The following is a 12663-nucleotide window of genomic DNA, read 5'->3' as shown; positions in this document are numbered from 1 at the left end:
AGCTTGAATCACGTCTCTGAGCCTCCTCCCCCTTGGCTCTGCAGCCCCAAGGCTGATCCAGGATTTCCCAAATTCCCCATCCCAGTCACGGTGCCAGACCCCTCCCGCAGTGCTCCCTGTGCTTTCAAACCTGCTTTTTCCTGCCAGGGAAACTGAGGCAGGGACGCTTGGCAGTGCCCTGGGAGAAGCCACCCTGCTCCCCAAACCCATCTGTGCCCCGGAGGTGCTGTTACCTGCCAGAGGATCTTCATTTATGCTTTTAATTGGTGGTTTTCCACGTGCATATTTATCCACCTGGGAGCCAGGGAAAGGCTCCCCTGGAAAACCAGTCCAGCAGGGACTCCCCTCCCTGGGGAAACACCTCCTGCTCCCCACCCGCACCGTGGGCCAAGGTTTCTGCTGAAAAAAAACCCTAAAATGAGGAATTCCCACTCCCTGGAGCTGTGGAATGCTGGGGAGAACGGGCTGGAAGGACACACGGGCAGGGCTGGGGGTCACAGTGTGTTTATTTGGGAGGGTTTTGGTGGCCACAGACACCCAGCTGGCACGCTGGGTCCTGCCTGGCAGCGAGGCCGTGGGCACGGGGAGCTGCTGGGCATGCACGGAGAGGGACAGGAGCTGCTGGCCTCGAGCATGGAGTCCTCAGGGCATCGCATCTGCAACCACCTGGGAGCATCCTGAGCATCCCATCATCCTTGGGGCATCCCACATCCCATTTGCATCCACCTGGGAGCATCCTGGAGCATCCCATCATCCTCAGGGCATCCCATTTGCATCCAACTCGGAGCATCCTGCTGGCCTTGCAGCACCCCATCATCGTCCTCACCATCCCATCTGCATCCACCTCAGAGCATCCCATCCTCCTCGGGCCATCGCAGCCCATCCCATCCTCTTTGGAGCATCCCAAAATCCCTCAGCATCCTGGGAACCCCTCCTGCCACCCCCCTGCTTGCTGTCCCCCCTCCTTTCCTTCACCACCAGCTCCCAGCCCATGGCCCGAGCTGCACAAAGACCCCTCCCCAAACCCTCTCCACCCCTCCAGGAGTGCAGCTCAGCAGGGCAAGGCGTGTCCCACCCTCCCTCGCTGCATCCCACAGGGTAAAACCGGAGGGAAACCGAGGCACCGTGGGGCTGGGTGAGGGCGGAGGGCTGGCACAGGGGGTGCCGGGGGTGGTTGGGGGACAAGGAGCGGTGGGCACATGCATGCCCGGTGGCTCTGTGGGTGCCAGCTACAGGCTGAGGTCCACCACCACGTGCCGGTACACCAGCGTGTTGGCCTTGAAGCTGGGCGCCAGCAGCAGCTGCACATCGGCCGCCGGCACCGCCCGGAACGCCCGCGGCGCCTGCACCGACAGCTCCTGGAACTTGGCGAACTTCTGCTTCTCCTCTTCCCACAGGTACACGTGGGTGAAGGAGAAGTCGCTGCCCAGCGCCAGGTACTGCCGCTGGCCCACGGAGAAGGGCTGCATCACCATGGAACCGCGCGACGGCAGCGTCTGCACCTCCACGAAGCGCTGCCCTTCCCAGCGCACCACCTTGGAGTCGCCGATGTAGCGGCTGAGGCACAGGAACTGCTCCCGCTTGGCCCTGAAGTGTTTGACCATCTGCACGTCCAGCATCTCGCCCACCTCGCCCTGCGGCACGAATTGCTTCTGCGCCCGGCTCCACTGGTAGATGACGGGGGCCTGCGAGCTGCTGGAGATGATCAGCCGGGGTTTGCCGTTGTTCTCCACGTATTCCACGTCGGTGTCGCGGTGCCAGGCGTGGAGGGCTTGGTGGGAGTAAAAGCCGTTCTGGTTGAGGCGGTAGAGGCTGGTGGAGCCCGCCTTGGAGCTGTCGGCGATGACGAAGAACCAGTCGCCCTCGATCTGGAAGGCCTCGATGTCGTTGGGCTTGCGGATCTTCTGGCTGTCGATGTCCTGGATCTTGATGAATTTGTCCACGGCCGTGTCCCAGCGGTAAATGTAGGAGCCACCAAAAAGCTGCGCCACCACCACGTAGAGCTGGTCCTGCGCCACGATGGGCTTGCAGTGCACCGCCGAGTGACCTGGCAACAAACCACGTCACATCAGGGCCGTGCCCGTCCCAGGTCACCCCAAAATGGTCCCAGCCCAGGAAGGGACCCCCAGCCCAAATCCTCACCGGGGATGCGGTCGAAGTCACGGAGTTTGCGTTCCACGTAGTCCCACTTGAGGATGGAGCAGCTGCTGGCACTGGGCTGCGCCAGGGCCACATACAGGTCACTGGCGTAGGTGAAGGGCTCGGCTGACACCGCCTGGAAGGGCAGGACCTGGTGCATGACGAAATCTGGAGCAGGGAGAGGTGGCAGTGAGGGTCTGGACACCCAGGAGTGAGGCGACGTGTGGCAGGTGACAGGTGACAGGTGACAGCAGTGCCTTTTACCTGTGGTGATGCACTGGAAGTCACCGAGCGCCAGGTCCCGGATCCGCTGTCCCTCGAACTGCCCGGGGCTGCTGCAGAAGACGGCGGGGACCGTGGTGTTGGTGCTCTCCAGCCACTCCACCAGCCACTTGATCTTGCAGTCACAGGCCAGCGTGTTGCCACGGAGGTCCCTGCCAGGGATGGCACCGAGTCACCCCCAGCGCACAGCACCCTTCCCAAGCCCCACCCCTGGGATGTCACCCTGTCCCCAGCCCGGTGTCCCCAGGGGTCCCCAGTGACCCCTCACAGATCACTCAGGATGTCCAGCGGCTTGAAGAGGTCCCGTGGCAGCGTCTGCAGATTGTTGTTGGCCAAGGACCTGAGGGACGAGAAGAGCTGTGAAGGTGACACATCCCTGACAGTGACAAAGGGACAGGGCCACCCCTGCAGGGTCCCCCAGGTGCTCACAGGTGTGTCAGGGACTTGAGCCCGCGGAAGGTGCCCTTTGAAAGCGCCTGGATGTCGTTGTTCTCAATGAACCTGGAACGGGAGCAGACAGTGACGGGGCCATCCCGAAGATCCCTCCCTGTGCCCTCCCTGTCCCCGTGTCCCCATGTCACACACAGGTACTGCAGGTGCGAGAGCCCGGCGAAGGCGTTGTCCCCGATCAGCGTGAACTTGTTGGAGTTGAGGAGGCTGCGAAGAGAGAGGGGGGGAGGTGTCAGCGCCGGGCTGGGCAGGGTGGCCACCGAGGCTGGCACCGGGGCGAGCACCGGGGCGAGCACCGGGATGCCCGGCCGGGGGCACGGGACACCTACAGGAACTGCAGGGAGGGGATGTGGGCGAAAGCCGCCTCCCGGATCTCCGTGAAGGCCGCGTTCACCATCGTCCTGCGGGAGAGATGGAGCTTCAGCAGAGTGGCACTGCCATCCCCGTGACCCCCAGCACCAGCTCGGTGTCACCTGGGCCAGTGTGGCCCGTGAGAGGTGCTGGGATGTGGCAGAGGGAGCCCAGCAGCCACCCTGCCCGCTGTGGGGACACGGAGGGGATGAGGTGCAGGGGGCTGGCACCCACCCCGGGCTGCCCACACCCTGCGGCAACCCCTGGCACGGGGCCATGTGCACGCACACGTGTGAAAACACACGGGAATGGTGTGTAAACACATACACACAGGTGTAACACACAGGAATGGGTGTGTAAACACATACACACAGGTGTAACACACGGGAATGGGTGTGTAAGCACACAGGTGTAACACACACACACACAGGTATAACACACACAAACGGGTGTGTAAACGCCAACACACAGGTGTAACACAGGTGTAAACACACACACAGGTGTAAACATCCACGTCTGCCACACGCCCCCGTGCCAGGCTCCGGGGAACAGCCGTGACCCCATCAAGACCCCCCCGAGTCATGTCCCCTTGGGTCTGCGGTCCCCAAGGTCACAACCGTGTCCCCTCGGGGTTCTGGTGGCCAAGGTCGTGCCGGGGACAGGCTGCAGCCCTGCTCTGTCTGGCACTGATGGATGGCTGCGTGTGCCAGCACCGCAGCACACGGGGACATGTCCCGGGCTGTCCCCAGCCTCCTCCTCCCCCCAGAGACCCCCACACTGACCCTACCTCGCCCTGCCCCCCCATGCAGCACAGCAGGGGTGTCCCTGCCCCTCCAGTGCCAGCCCTGCACTCCTGAGCTGTGACGCTGTCCCCATCGCTGTCCCCACCCCGGGTACTCACAGCGAGATGACCTCGGGGGGCAGGTTCTTGGGCACAGCCTTGGAATCCACGCAAAAAGCCGTGTCCCGGGTGCAGGAGCAGCTCGGGGGGCAAGGGGGAGGCCGGGGGGGCCTCCGCCCCTCCGCCGGCAGCCAGAGCCAGGCCACTGAGAGGAGGAGGAGGAGGAGGCGAGCGGGGAGCTGGTCCTGGTTCAGCATCCTCCTCCCGCTCCGCAGCTCCATCACGCCCTGGCCTTATCTCTGTTTGATCCCGGGAGCTGCTCCCGACTCCGCGGTGCCCGGCAGCTGTGGAAAAGCTTTTTTTCCTTTTATTTTTCTTTTTTCCTTCTTCCCGGGGGATGTCAGTGTGGAGGAGAAGCAGAGGAGGCTGCGGGCTCCTGACCCGCGGCTCTGCAGCACACCATGCCCGGTGCTGCGGGAGGGAGGAGGGAGGGAGGGAGGGAAGGAGGGAGGGAAGGAAGGAGGGAGGGATGCGGCTGAGTGACAGCGCCAGCATCGCCGTGCACGCGTGTCCGTGCGCGCGTGTCCCCGGCAGCGACACCAAACTCGGGGTTCCACGCCGGGGTGGCGACCACCGGGAGCTCTGGGGAAATGGGGGGGATGGGGGGACAGGACAGGGGTGACGCCCCCGCAGTGACTCCCCCACCTCGGCGCTGCAGCGCTGCCCTCGCCAGCTCCGTGCCCGCCGTGGCCGCAGCACTCTGGGCACCCATCCACGCCACCCCGTCCGTCCCAGGCACCCATCTCTCCCATGCCAGGCGTCCATCTGCGCCGTCCCTGGCACGGAGCCCGCGGGAACAATGCGTCCAGCCAGCTCCTTCCCCTGCCCGGGGGGGGCACACGCAGCTGCCCGTGCAGAGCCAGGGGTGCAGCCCCCCCCGGCTACGTGCTGGGGGTGCTGGGCTTGGGTGTGGAGGGCGGGCAGTGCCCGCTGTTTGCCTTGGCACCCCCTCCGCTGCAGGACAAATGCCACGGAAGGGCCCTCGAGGGTTTTGTGGCCCCTCCCTGGCTCTTCTCCGGGCTCAGCAAACAGCACAAGTGGCACTCGGCAGCTTGGAGTGGCCCCAGCCCTTCCCGGCCAGCCGGGATCCTATAAATGCCCCCGGGACAAGGCTGGCAAAGGGACAGGAGCGCACGGAGAGATGGATGACAGCTCCAAAGAGGCGCTGATGGAGGAGGCACCTCCGGTAAGGAGCACCCACCTGAGCCCCCTCTGTCACCCCCGGCTCTGGCGGCTCAGCCGGGCGCTGTCCTGTGTCCCCAACAGAGGTACACCGAGTCCCCGCGCCTGCCCTGCATCCCCCACGAGCTCAAGAGCCTCCTTCTGATGGTGACGCTGGTGGTGGTGGCCCTCGTGGTGGTCAACATCACTTTCCTCCTGCTGGGGTTGCACCTCAGCGAGTCCCACGCCGAGACGGTGAGGGCAGGGAGGGACCGCGGTGCCCCCGGCTCCGGGAGGGGGGTTTGGATGGCACCGCGGCTTTGTAAGGGTGGAGTTCAGCCCCCGCAGAGCTCCCTGACCCCTTTGCCCCCGGCAGGTGTTGAGAATGACCATCCACGGGCTGGATGGCGAGGGGACCCCCCAGCAGCTCGCCATGAGCAAGAAGGAAAGGATCGGGACTTTCGCGGTGCGGGATGGGCTCAACGCCTCGGCCACGGTGGTGTACGACTACGGCAAGGTGCGTGGGGACCTGGGGACAGCCGCGACAGCCACAGGACGGGGCTGAGCTGAGCCGCCTCTGTCTGCAAACAGCTGCTGGTCGGCTACAGGTCCTGGCGTCACCGCGCCTGTTACATCACCCGCGTGGACAAGGACAACTTCCCGGGGCTGGACGCCGTCACCGAGAGCTTCCAGCGCCGGCAGGTGAGCGGTGACCACCCCGCTGGGATGGGGGTGGAGCAGCTCTGGGCTCAGCACAACCCAACCCTTTCATCCTGGGAAATGTGGGGCTGGGGGTTTGTCACCTCTGGAGGGGGCACAGCGGCTGCCGAGGGTGGCAGCTCCGTTCTCTGTCCTGCAGGGTGAGGACGTTGGGGACAAGGCCGTGCCCCTGGCTGACCGCTCCATCCTGGGCACCAGCATCAACATCCTCTGCAGCGCCGTGCCCGTGTTCTGGGCGTAGGAGCAGAGGGACGGGACAGCGAGATGGGGGTGGCACTGTCCCCCGAGCTGCCTTTCCAGCGGGACACCGGGGAATCTCCTCCTCCTCCTCCTCCTCCTCTTCTTCGTCCCCATCCCGGGGACAGCCACCCCACCAAGGGGGTGCTCCATCCGCCGTCGCTTGGCACCGCGGCTTTCCCACTGCTCTCTCCGTAAAACAAACAAACAAACAAACAAAAAAAACCTAGTGGGATTTGCTTTGAGATTTGCTTCTGTCTACAAAGTAAAGGCTGTGCCCCCGCCTCCGAGTGTGTTCTTGCTCTTCCTGGGTGCTGGGGGCAGGGACACGGTGTCCCAAGGGTGTCACCTTGGAGGTGCAGGGTGGGGAGGGGAATCCCTCACGTTGGGGTGAGAGGAGCTCGGGAGGGATGAAATACGGGGGGCAGCAGCACAACTGCACACGATGTCCCCATCTGTGTCCTCCCATTGTCCCCACCTGTGCCCTCCCAGTTTGGAGGATGGAGGGTGAGGTTGGAGGAGCAACCTCTGCACTTCCAGACCTGCAGGAAACGCTCCCAACCCTGTCCCCTCCTCGTGCAGGTGGGGACAGAGGGACTGTGCCACATCCCCAGAGGGATCCAAGCCCTGGGTTATCCACAGACACCACGATCCACTTGCTCCGGCTCCCCCCATCCCTATCCTCTCCCTTTTCCCATCCATTCCAGCCCCTCCTGCCCCACATCAGCTGGGAACAACCTTTGGGGACACTTCCAAGTGCTGCACAGAAAAAACGGGAAGCGCCATGGCTGGGAGGGAAAAAAGAGACCCCTGGGAGTTGATTTGATCTTTCCAGAGCTGCAAACTCAGTACTGTCCCCAAAATCACTACCACGAGCAAAGACTGGGGTCACAGCTCTGGGAGGTGACACTTTGCTGGGGACAGGAGGGACATTGCAGATTCCCATGTGCTGACTCAGAGCCAGCAGCTCTTCTTCCCAAAAAACCCTGCCCGTGATAAGGAGCTGGGTCAAGAGGGTGCCATGGGCCAGGAAAGGAGATAAGGGCTCCCACGGGGACTGAGAGCAAACAGCCAGGAGCCACTCAGGGGACTCCTGTGGCCCTTGACACCCTGGGAAAAGAGGCAGCATTCACCCCCCGATACCTGGCTGTGAGTTTGGGGGGTCCCAGGGGTGGCTGGAGGGGTCCCAATTGCAGGAGGGGCAAAACCAAGGCCCAGCCACCTGAGGGGCACATGCCAGAGCTGGGATCCCCTCACCCTAAAAAAATCCACACTGTGAGCACCTCTGTCAGCCCAGAGCTGGGATCCCTCTCACCCTAAAAAAAAATCCACACTGTGAGCATTGCCAGCCCCAAAATCCACCAGCAGTGGTGCCTGAGCTGTCTCAAGACCGAAAATGAGGGTCAGGGACACTTCCCTGTGCCGTGGTGACCCCGTTCCCAGCCCATCCCTGTGGATTACAGGAAATCTTTAATGTCCTGTTTGTTCCTTGCCACATCCAGCAGCTCCAGGTGCCCGAGCTGGCGAAGGGACACGAGCCAGGTCCCACCTCAGCTGTGCCCACGGCCGGATGCTCCACCCTGGAGGGTTTGCTTTGGCTCTGCCACCTCGCTGCTGGGCAGCAGAGAAGTCCCAGTGCCTGGGGACAAGGACCCTTGACCCAGAGCCCTCGGAGCCTCTCGAGCAGCAGGTTCCCAGGGGGATCCAGCTGGGAGTGGGCGCTCAGCAAACACGAGTGGAGTGGGTCACATGCCAGGGCCTGACCGCACCCCGGGGCCACCAAACCCTTCACAGGGGCCCCTCCAGTCGCCACCCCAGTGTCCCAGTATAAAGTTCCCAGTCCTGACGGCCAGGCTGGGCTGGGAATGGGAGGAGGAGGAGGAGGAGGAGGAGGCAGAGGAGGCAGCCATGGAGAGCAGCATGAAGCAGGTGGTGTTTGAAGAGGAGGTGAGTCCCTGCCACACCGCGGTGTCCCTGCAGCCAGCTCTGCACAGGGCTTTGCCCAGTTTATCCCAGCAAGGCACCAGTGCCCAGGATGGGGGTTTGGACTATGGGATGCTGCGTTCCCAGTGCCCAGGAGCAGCGGGATGAGAGCTGTCCCACCCCCAACCCCATCTCCCCTCACCCCCAGGACTCGGGGAACGGCTGCTGCTGCCCGGGCTGCTGCTTCTCCTGCGCCAAGAGCTGCGCCAAATGCTGCACCAAATGCAGCTTGTGCTGCGCCAAATGCTGCACCAAATGCAGCTTGTGTTGCGCCAAATGCTGCTGCCTGCCCAAGTGCTGCGAGTGTCCCAAGTGTCCCAAGTGTCCCAAGTGTCCCGGCTGCGCCAGCTGCTCCGGCTGCCTCAAGAAGTCGCTGTGCTTCCTCCCTCGGCTGCTCTGTTACCTGCCCCGCAAGCTCCTGAGCTGCTGCCACCTCCGCTGCCTGCTCATCGTGGTGGTCCTGGTGGTCCTGCTGGTCGTCATCATCGCCGGCGCCCTGCTGATGCGGCTGAGCGTTGACCAGCGCCACGATGACACCGTGAGTGGGGACCCCCCAGTGCCATCATCCTCCCCGGTGCCCAGGGGAAAGGCGATGTCGCAGCCTCTGAGATCCCCCATTGCTCCCCTCCAGGTCCTGAGGAGCGGGTTGGGGACAGGAGCGGCCTGGGAAGAGGACGCGGCCACTTTCTACCTGGACAGCGGGGACGGGAACGCGGCCACGGTCATCTATGATTACAAGAATGTGAGTGGGGGGCCTCAGGGGGACACGGGGAGGGGGAGATGGGATGGAGCTGACGCGGGTTTGGCTTCCAACAGCTGCTGGTGAGCTACAGAGCCCGGCTGCACCGCGCCTGCTACGTGACCCGCGTGGACAAGGACAACATCCCCGGGCTGGACACGGTGGTCGAGACCTTCCAGCGCCGGCAGGTGAGGACCTGGCTGGGGCAGGGGGGGCTGGTGGGGGGCTGAGTGCAGCCCCTCCGCGATGAGGAATGATGAAGATGATGATGATGATGAAGAATGTCACTTATCCCCACCCTGTCCAGGCTGAGGACAAGATCTCCGTGCCCCTGGCTGACCGCTCCCTCCTGGGCACCACGGCGAGCATCCTCTGCAGCCTCCTCCCTGTTTACTGGGCTTAGAGGGTGGGCAGGGGGACCCCTGTGGCATTGGGGGGCCCCCACCCACCCGCGGCAGCACCCTCACAGTGCCAGCTTTGCCTTGCAGCATCCCCGACAGCCCCAACCCTGCTGGGAGCTTCTCCGCGGCCGCCCCCGCACCTCTCGTCCCAATTTTGGGGAATTTTTGGGGTGCGGGGGGGTGAGGAGGGGTCGGGGGGGTCGGCGCTGGAGGGGCCGCAGGCGCGGGGTCGGGGGCGGGGCGGGGGTGTCAGCGCTGTGCCGGGGGACAGCTGGTTTGTCACTTAAGTCTTCTCAGCTTCGCCAAAACCAAGTGCAAAAATGAGCTTAAAAAAACATGACATTTAAAGAAAACACAATTCTCCGTTCCAGTTCTTCGCTCCCGCCAGCTCCCGCCTTCCCCCTGCCTTGAAAACGCCTTGAGGGGCTCCGAGCTTGGATTTTGGGGGGATTTCTGTCACAGACACAGCCTGGGGGCTCACGGGAGGGCTCCCCCCGACTGTGGCTGCCTGACCTGAGCTGCCCCGTCCTGCTGCCAGAGCCAGGCTGGCCTGAAAAATGAGTCTGTCCTCTGCCAGGCTGGAATAAAGGAGCAGGGCAGGAACCAGGTCTGGGAGCTATTCCTGGGCACAGACTGTGCCCAAAGCGGCCACGGCCACCAGACGCTGCCCGAGGACAGGGATCATTAGCACTGCGATGATTTAGGACAGGGATGCTGGTGCTGTTGGGATCAGGAGTTATCAGGATCAGGCATGATAAGAATTGGGAGTTATGAGGATTTTTAGGAGCTGCTGTTGGGATCAGGAATTATTAAACTCAGGTGTTATTAGAACCGGAATGCTGGTGCTATTAGGACCAGGAATTTTTAGGATCGGGTTGTTGGCGTTATAGGATCAGGAGTATCTGGGATACTGGTGTTATTGGGATCAAATGTTGATGGGATCAGACATTAATGGGACTGAGATGCTGGTACTATAAGGATCAGGAGTAATAAAGACCAGGATTTTATTAGGATCAGGCTTTATCAGGATGGGATTCTGGCATTATTAGGACCAGGAGTTATTGGGAGCGGGGCTGAGAGGAGGAACAGGGAGCAGCCCATCCAATCCCCCTGGGAATGGGAGCCCTCCAGCCCCACAGCCCCCTCGTGCCAGCCCCAAAGTGGGGACCACCGCCCCCCCCAGTGCCCCCACACCTGGATCCAGCCCCTCTTCCCACTCCTGGCACCAGGGAAGCTGCTCCTGCCGGGAAAGCGCAGCTGCAGCTGGCCGGGATTTGGGGCAACCATCCAGGGCCTCCTGCAGCTCTGGGGTGTCCCCTCCCAAACCCTCCCTGACCCCCAGACCCGCTCAGCCTCCCTGCCGAGGCTGGAGCAGATGGAGGAGGTGACAGAAAGTTGGCAGCACCTCCAGGTCCTTGTGCAATAATTCCAGTATTCCCAATTTCCGGAGGTTTGCCAGGGGTCCTGGCAGGGGAAATCAGGGTAAAACCCCCCAGTAGGTGCTGGGGTTGGGGGATCCTATCCCTGCAAAGAGGAGGTGTCACCCTCCAGCCCCCCAGGGTTGTGTCACTGTGCCCACAGGGGACAATCCAGTGCTGGTCACTCACTGCACAGGGGTCTCCAAGGGGGTCACTGGTCCTGGTTTCACGGGGGAAAAGGTCCCGGGAACACCCCGGGCTGCTCTTTGCTGTGGAGGTTTTGGGGAGCTGAGGATGGAATGCTCCTGGCAGCGTCCCCACCCTCACGGCTGTGCCAGGCCTTGGCATCGCCCACCTGCTGTTCCAGGATGCCAAGGAAGCCCTGCAGGGCGGGCAGGCTGAGGTAGGAGCGCTGGAATCCGTGTGCCCCTGCCAGGTGATATCCACCCAGGGCTCCTGGGATAAGGACATTCCCTTCCTGATGCTCAGCTCCTCTTCCAGGTAGGGCTCCAGGTTGGAATGCTGGTGACCAGTGACCTCCAGGGCCACCAGCACGGCTGCAAGGGGGGCCAGATCCCCAGAGCTGAGCCCGGCGTGGGAAAGCCAGGCCTGGAAAAGCCTCCTTGGAGAGCCTGGGCTCCCCGGAGCGCTCCGTGAGAAAGGGGCGATCTCAGGGTGGAAATCAACGGCTGGATCCTGACATCATGGATTTACATCATCCAGGGACTCGGCCCGCAAACATCCTCCCCAGCCCCAGCACAGGATGAAAACAAAAAGTATTCCAAAGCCTGGCTTGTTTGTTTTCTTTCTTTTTTCAAGGTTGGAGTCGAGTCCAGCCGTTGCTCCCCGAATTCCCATCCCTGGGATGCGCTGTGTGACGTGAGGGTCGGGGGCAGAGCGGGGACGTGGAGTCATCCTGGTTTTCCGGGGTTTATTTATCTGCTTTGAGGAGGAAAGTTTTGCTGGATGTGGGTTTTGCAATAAGGGAGAACGAGGAAAACATCCTGGGATGATCCTGATGGGGGAGGAAAACAAGGGCAGAGATAAGGGGTGAAGGAGACGCCGTCATTCCTGGTGGGAATGAGCCAGGCCCTGCATGCGGGGGATCCCCGAAAGTGAAGGGAAAAAGAATTTGGGGGCTTGGTAGAGAGGGAAGGAAGCAGAGATGGGGTCACCCAGAGTGTCCCTGTGGAGGTCATGGGACTCAGGGAACACTGAAAATCTTAAAAAATGAAATTAATGCAAGTTCTGGGAGCGCTGTGGGAGGATAAGGATGGGTTTGCAGGAGCAGCACGGGATGAGCCAGATCCGCTCAGCCTCAATTCCTCCAGGCTGGAATGTCCCAGGCAGGGACACTGCAAGGGGACAGGGTTGTGTCCCCGTGCCTTGGCATCCAGACACCCTCGGATGGCCCTGGGGGGCTCCCCCTGCTCCCCAAGTGCTCATTGAGGGGCTGACCCAGCTCCTGGGGGGCTCATCCCGATCCCAGGGTGCTTGCCCAGCCTCCCCAAGGTGGTCATCCCACTTTTGGGGTGCTTGGCCACCCTTCTGGGGTGCTAGCCCAGCTCCCAGGGTGCTCACCCAACCTTCCTGGGCAGCTCATCCTGCTCCTGGGCTCCTTGCCCACCATTCCCAGGGTGCTTTTCCAGTTCCTGGGGTGCTCATTCAGTCCTTGGGGTGCTGGCCACGATTTGGGGTGCAGGATAAGGGGTAAAGGATCAGGATTGCAGGACTGGGAGTCCAGGACCAGGAGATATGGGACTGAAAAATGTGGGGGATGCAGGAGCTGGGATGTGGGGTGGGAATTTGGGGTACCAGACCAGGACATGGGGGGTGGGACTGGGTTAATTTGGGGGTGCGGGGTTGGTGCTGGAGGACACG

At 62.5% G+C, this 12663-nt stretch overlaps 3 protein-coding genes across 3 annotated transcripts; 2 read left to right on the top strand and 1 right to left on the bottom strand.

The window, feature by feature from the left end:
• Nucleotides 1-488: 488 nt before the first annotated feature.
• LGI3 (leucine rich repeat LGI family member 3) lies at nt 489-4530 on the bottom strand. Its single transcript, XM_014892921.2, has 8 exons — nt 4124-4530; nt 3201-3272; nt 3007-3078; nt 2851-2922; nt 2690-2761; nt 2404-2573; nt 2143-2307; nt 489-2047 (listed from the first exon to the last, which is right to left on the bottom strand). Exons 1-8 carry the CDS (start codon nt 4342-4344, stop codon nt 1230-1232), a joined length of 1662 nt encoding a protein of 553 aa, XP_014748407.2. The 5' UTR covers nt 4345-4530; the 3' UTR covers nt 489-1229.
• A 481-nt stretch (nt 4531-5011) lies between these two features.
• On the top strand, nt 5012-6526 carry LOC106863466 (surfactant protein C-like). The gene is made up of 5 exons (XM_014892933.2): nt 5012-5309; nt 5390-5539; nt 5661-5801; nt 5876-5986; nt 6144-6526. The coding sequence occupies exons 1-5, from the start codon at nt 5265-5267 to the stop codon at nt 6243-6245; spliced, it is 549 nt and encodes a 182-aa protein (XP_014748419.1). The 5' UTR covers nt 5012-5264; the 3' UTR covers nt 6246-6526.
• A 1623-nt stretch (nt 6527-8149) lies between these two features.
• LOC106863467 (surfactant protein C-like) lies at nt 8150-9366 on the top strand. The gene is made up of 5 exons (XM_014892934.2): nt 8150-8188; nt 8373-8762; nt 8856-8966; nt 9041-9151; nt 9271-9366. Exons 1-5 carry the CDS (start codon nt 8150-8152, stop codon nt 9364-9366), a joined length of 747 nt encoding a protein of 248 aa, XP_014748420.2.
• Nucleotides 9367-12663: the final 3297 nt, after the last annotated feature.

Source organism: Sturnus vulgaris, chromosome 28, assembly GCF_052056855.1.
Source record: "Sturnus vulgaris isolate bStuVul1 chromosome 28, bStuVul1.hap1, whole genome shotgun sequence".
Classification (NCBI taxonomy): Eukaryota; Metazoa; Chordata; class Aves; order Passeriformes; family Sturnidae; genus Sturnus; species Sturnus vulgaris.
This window is presented reverse-complemented; position numbering and strand designations above follow the sequence as displayed.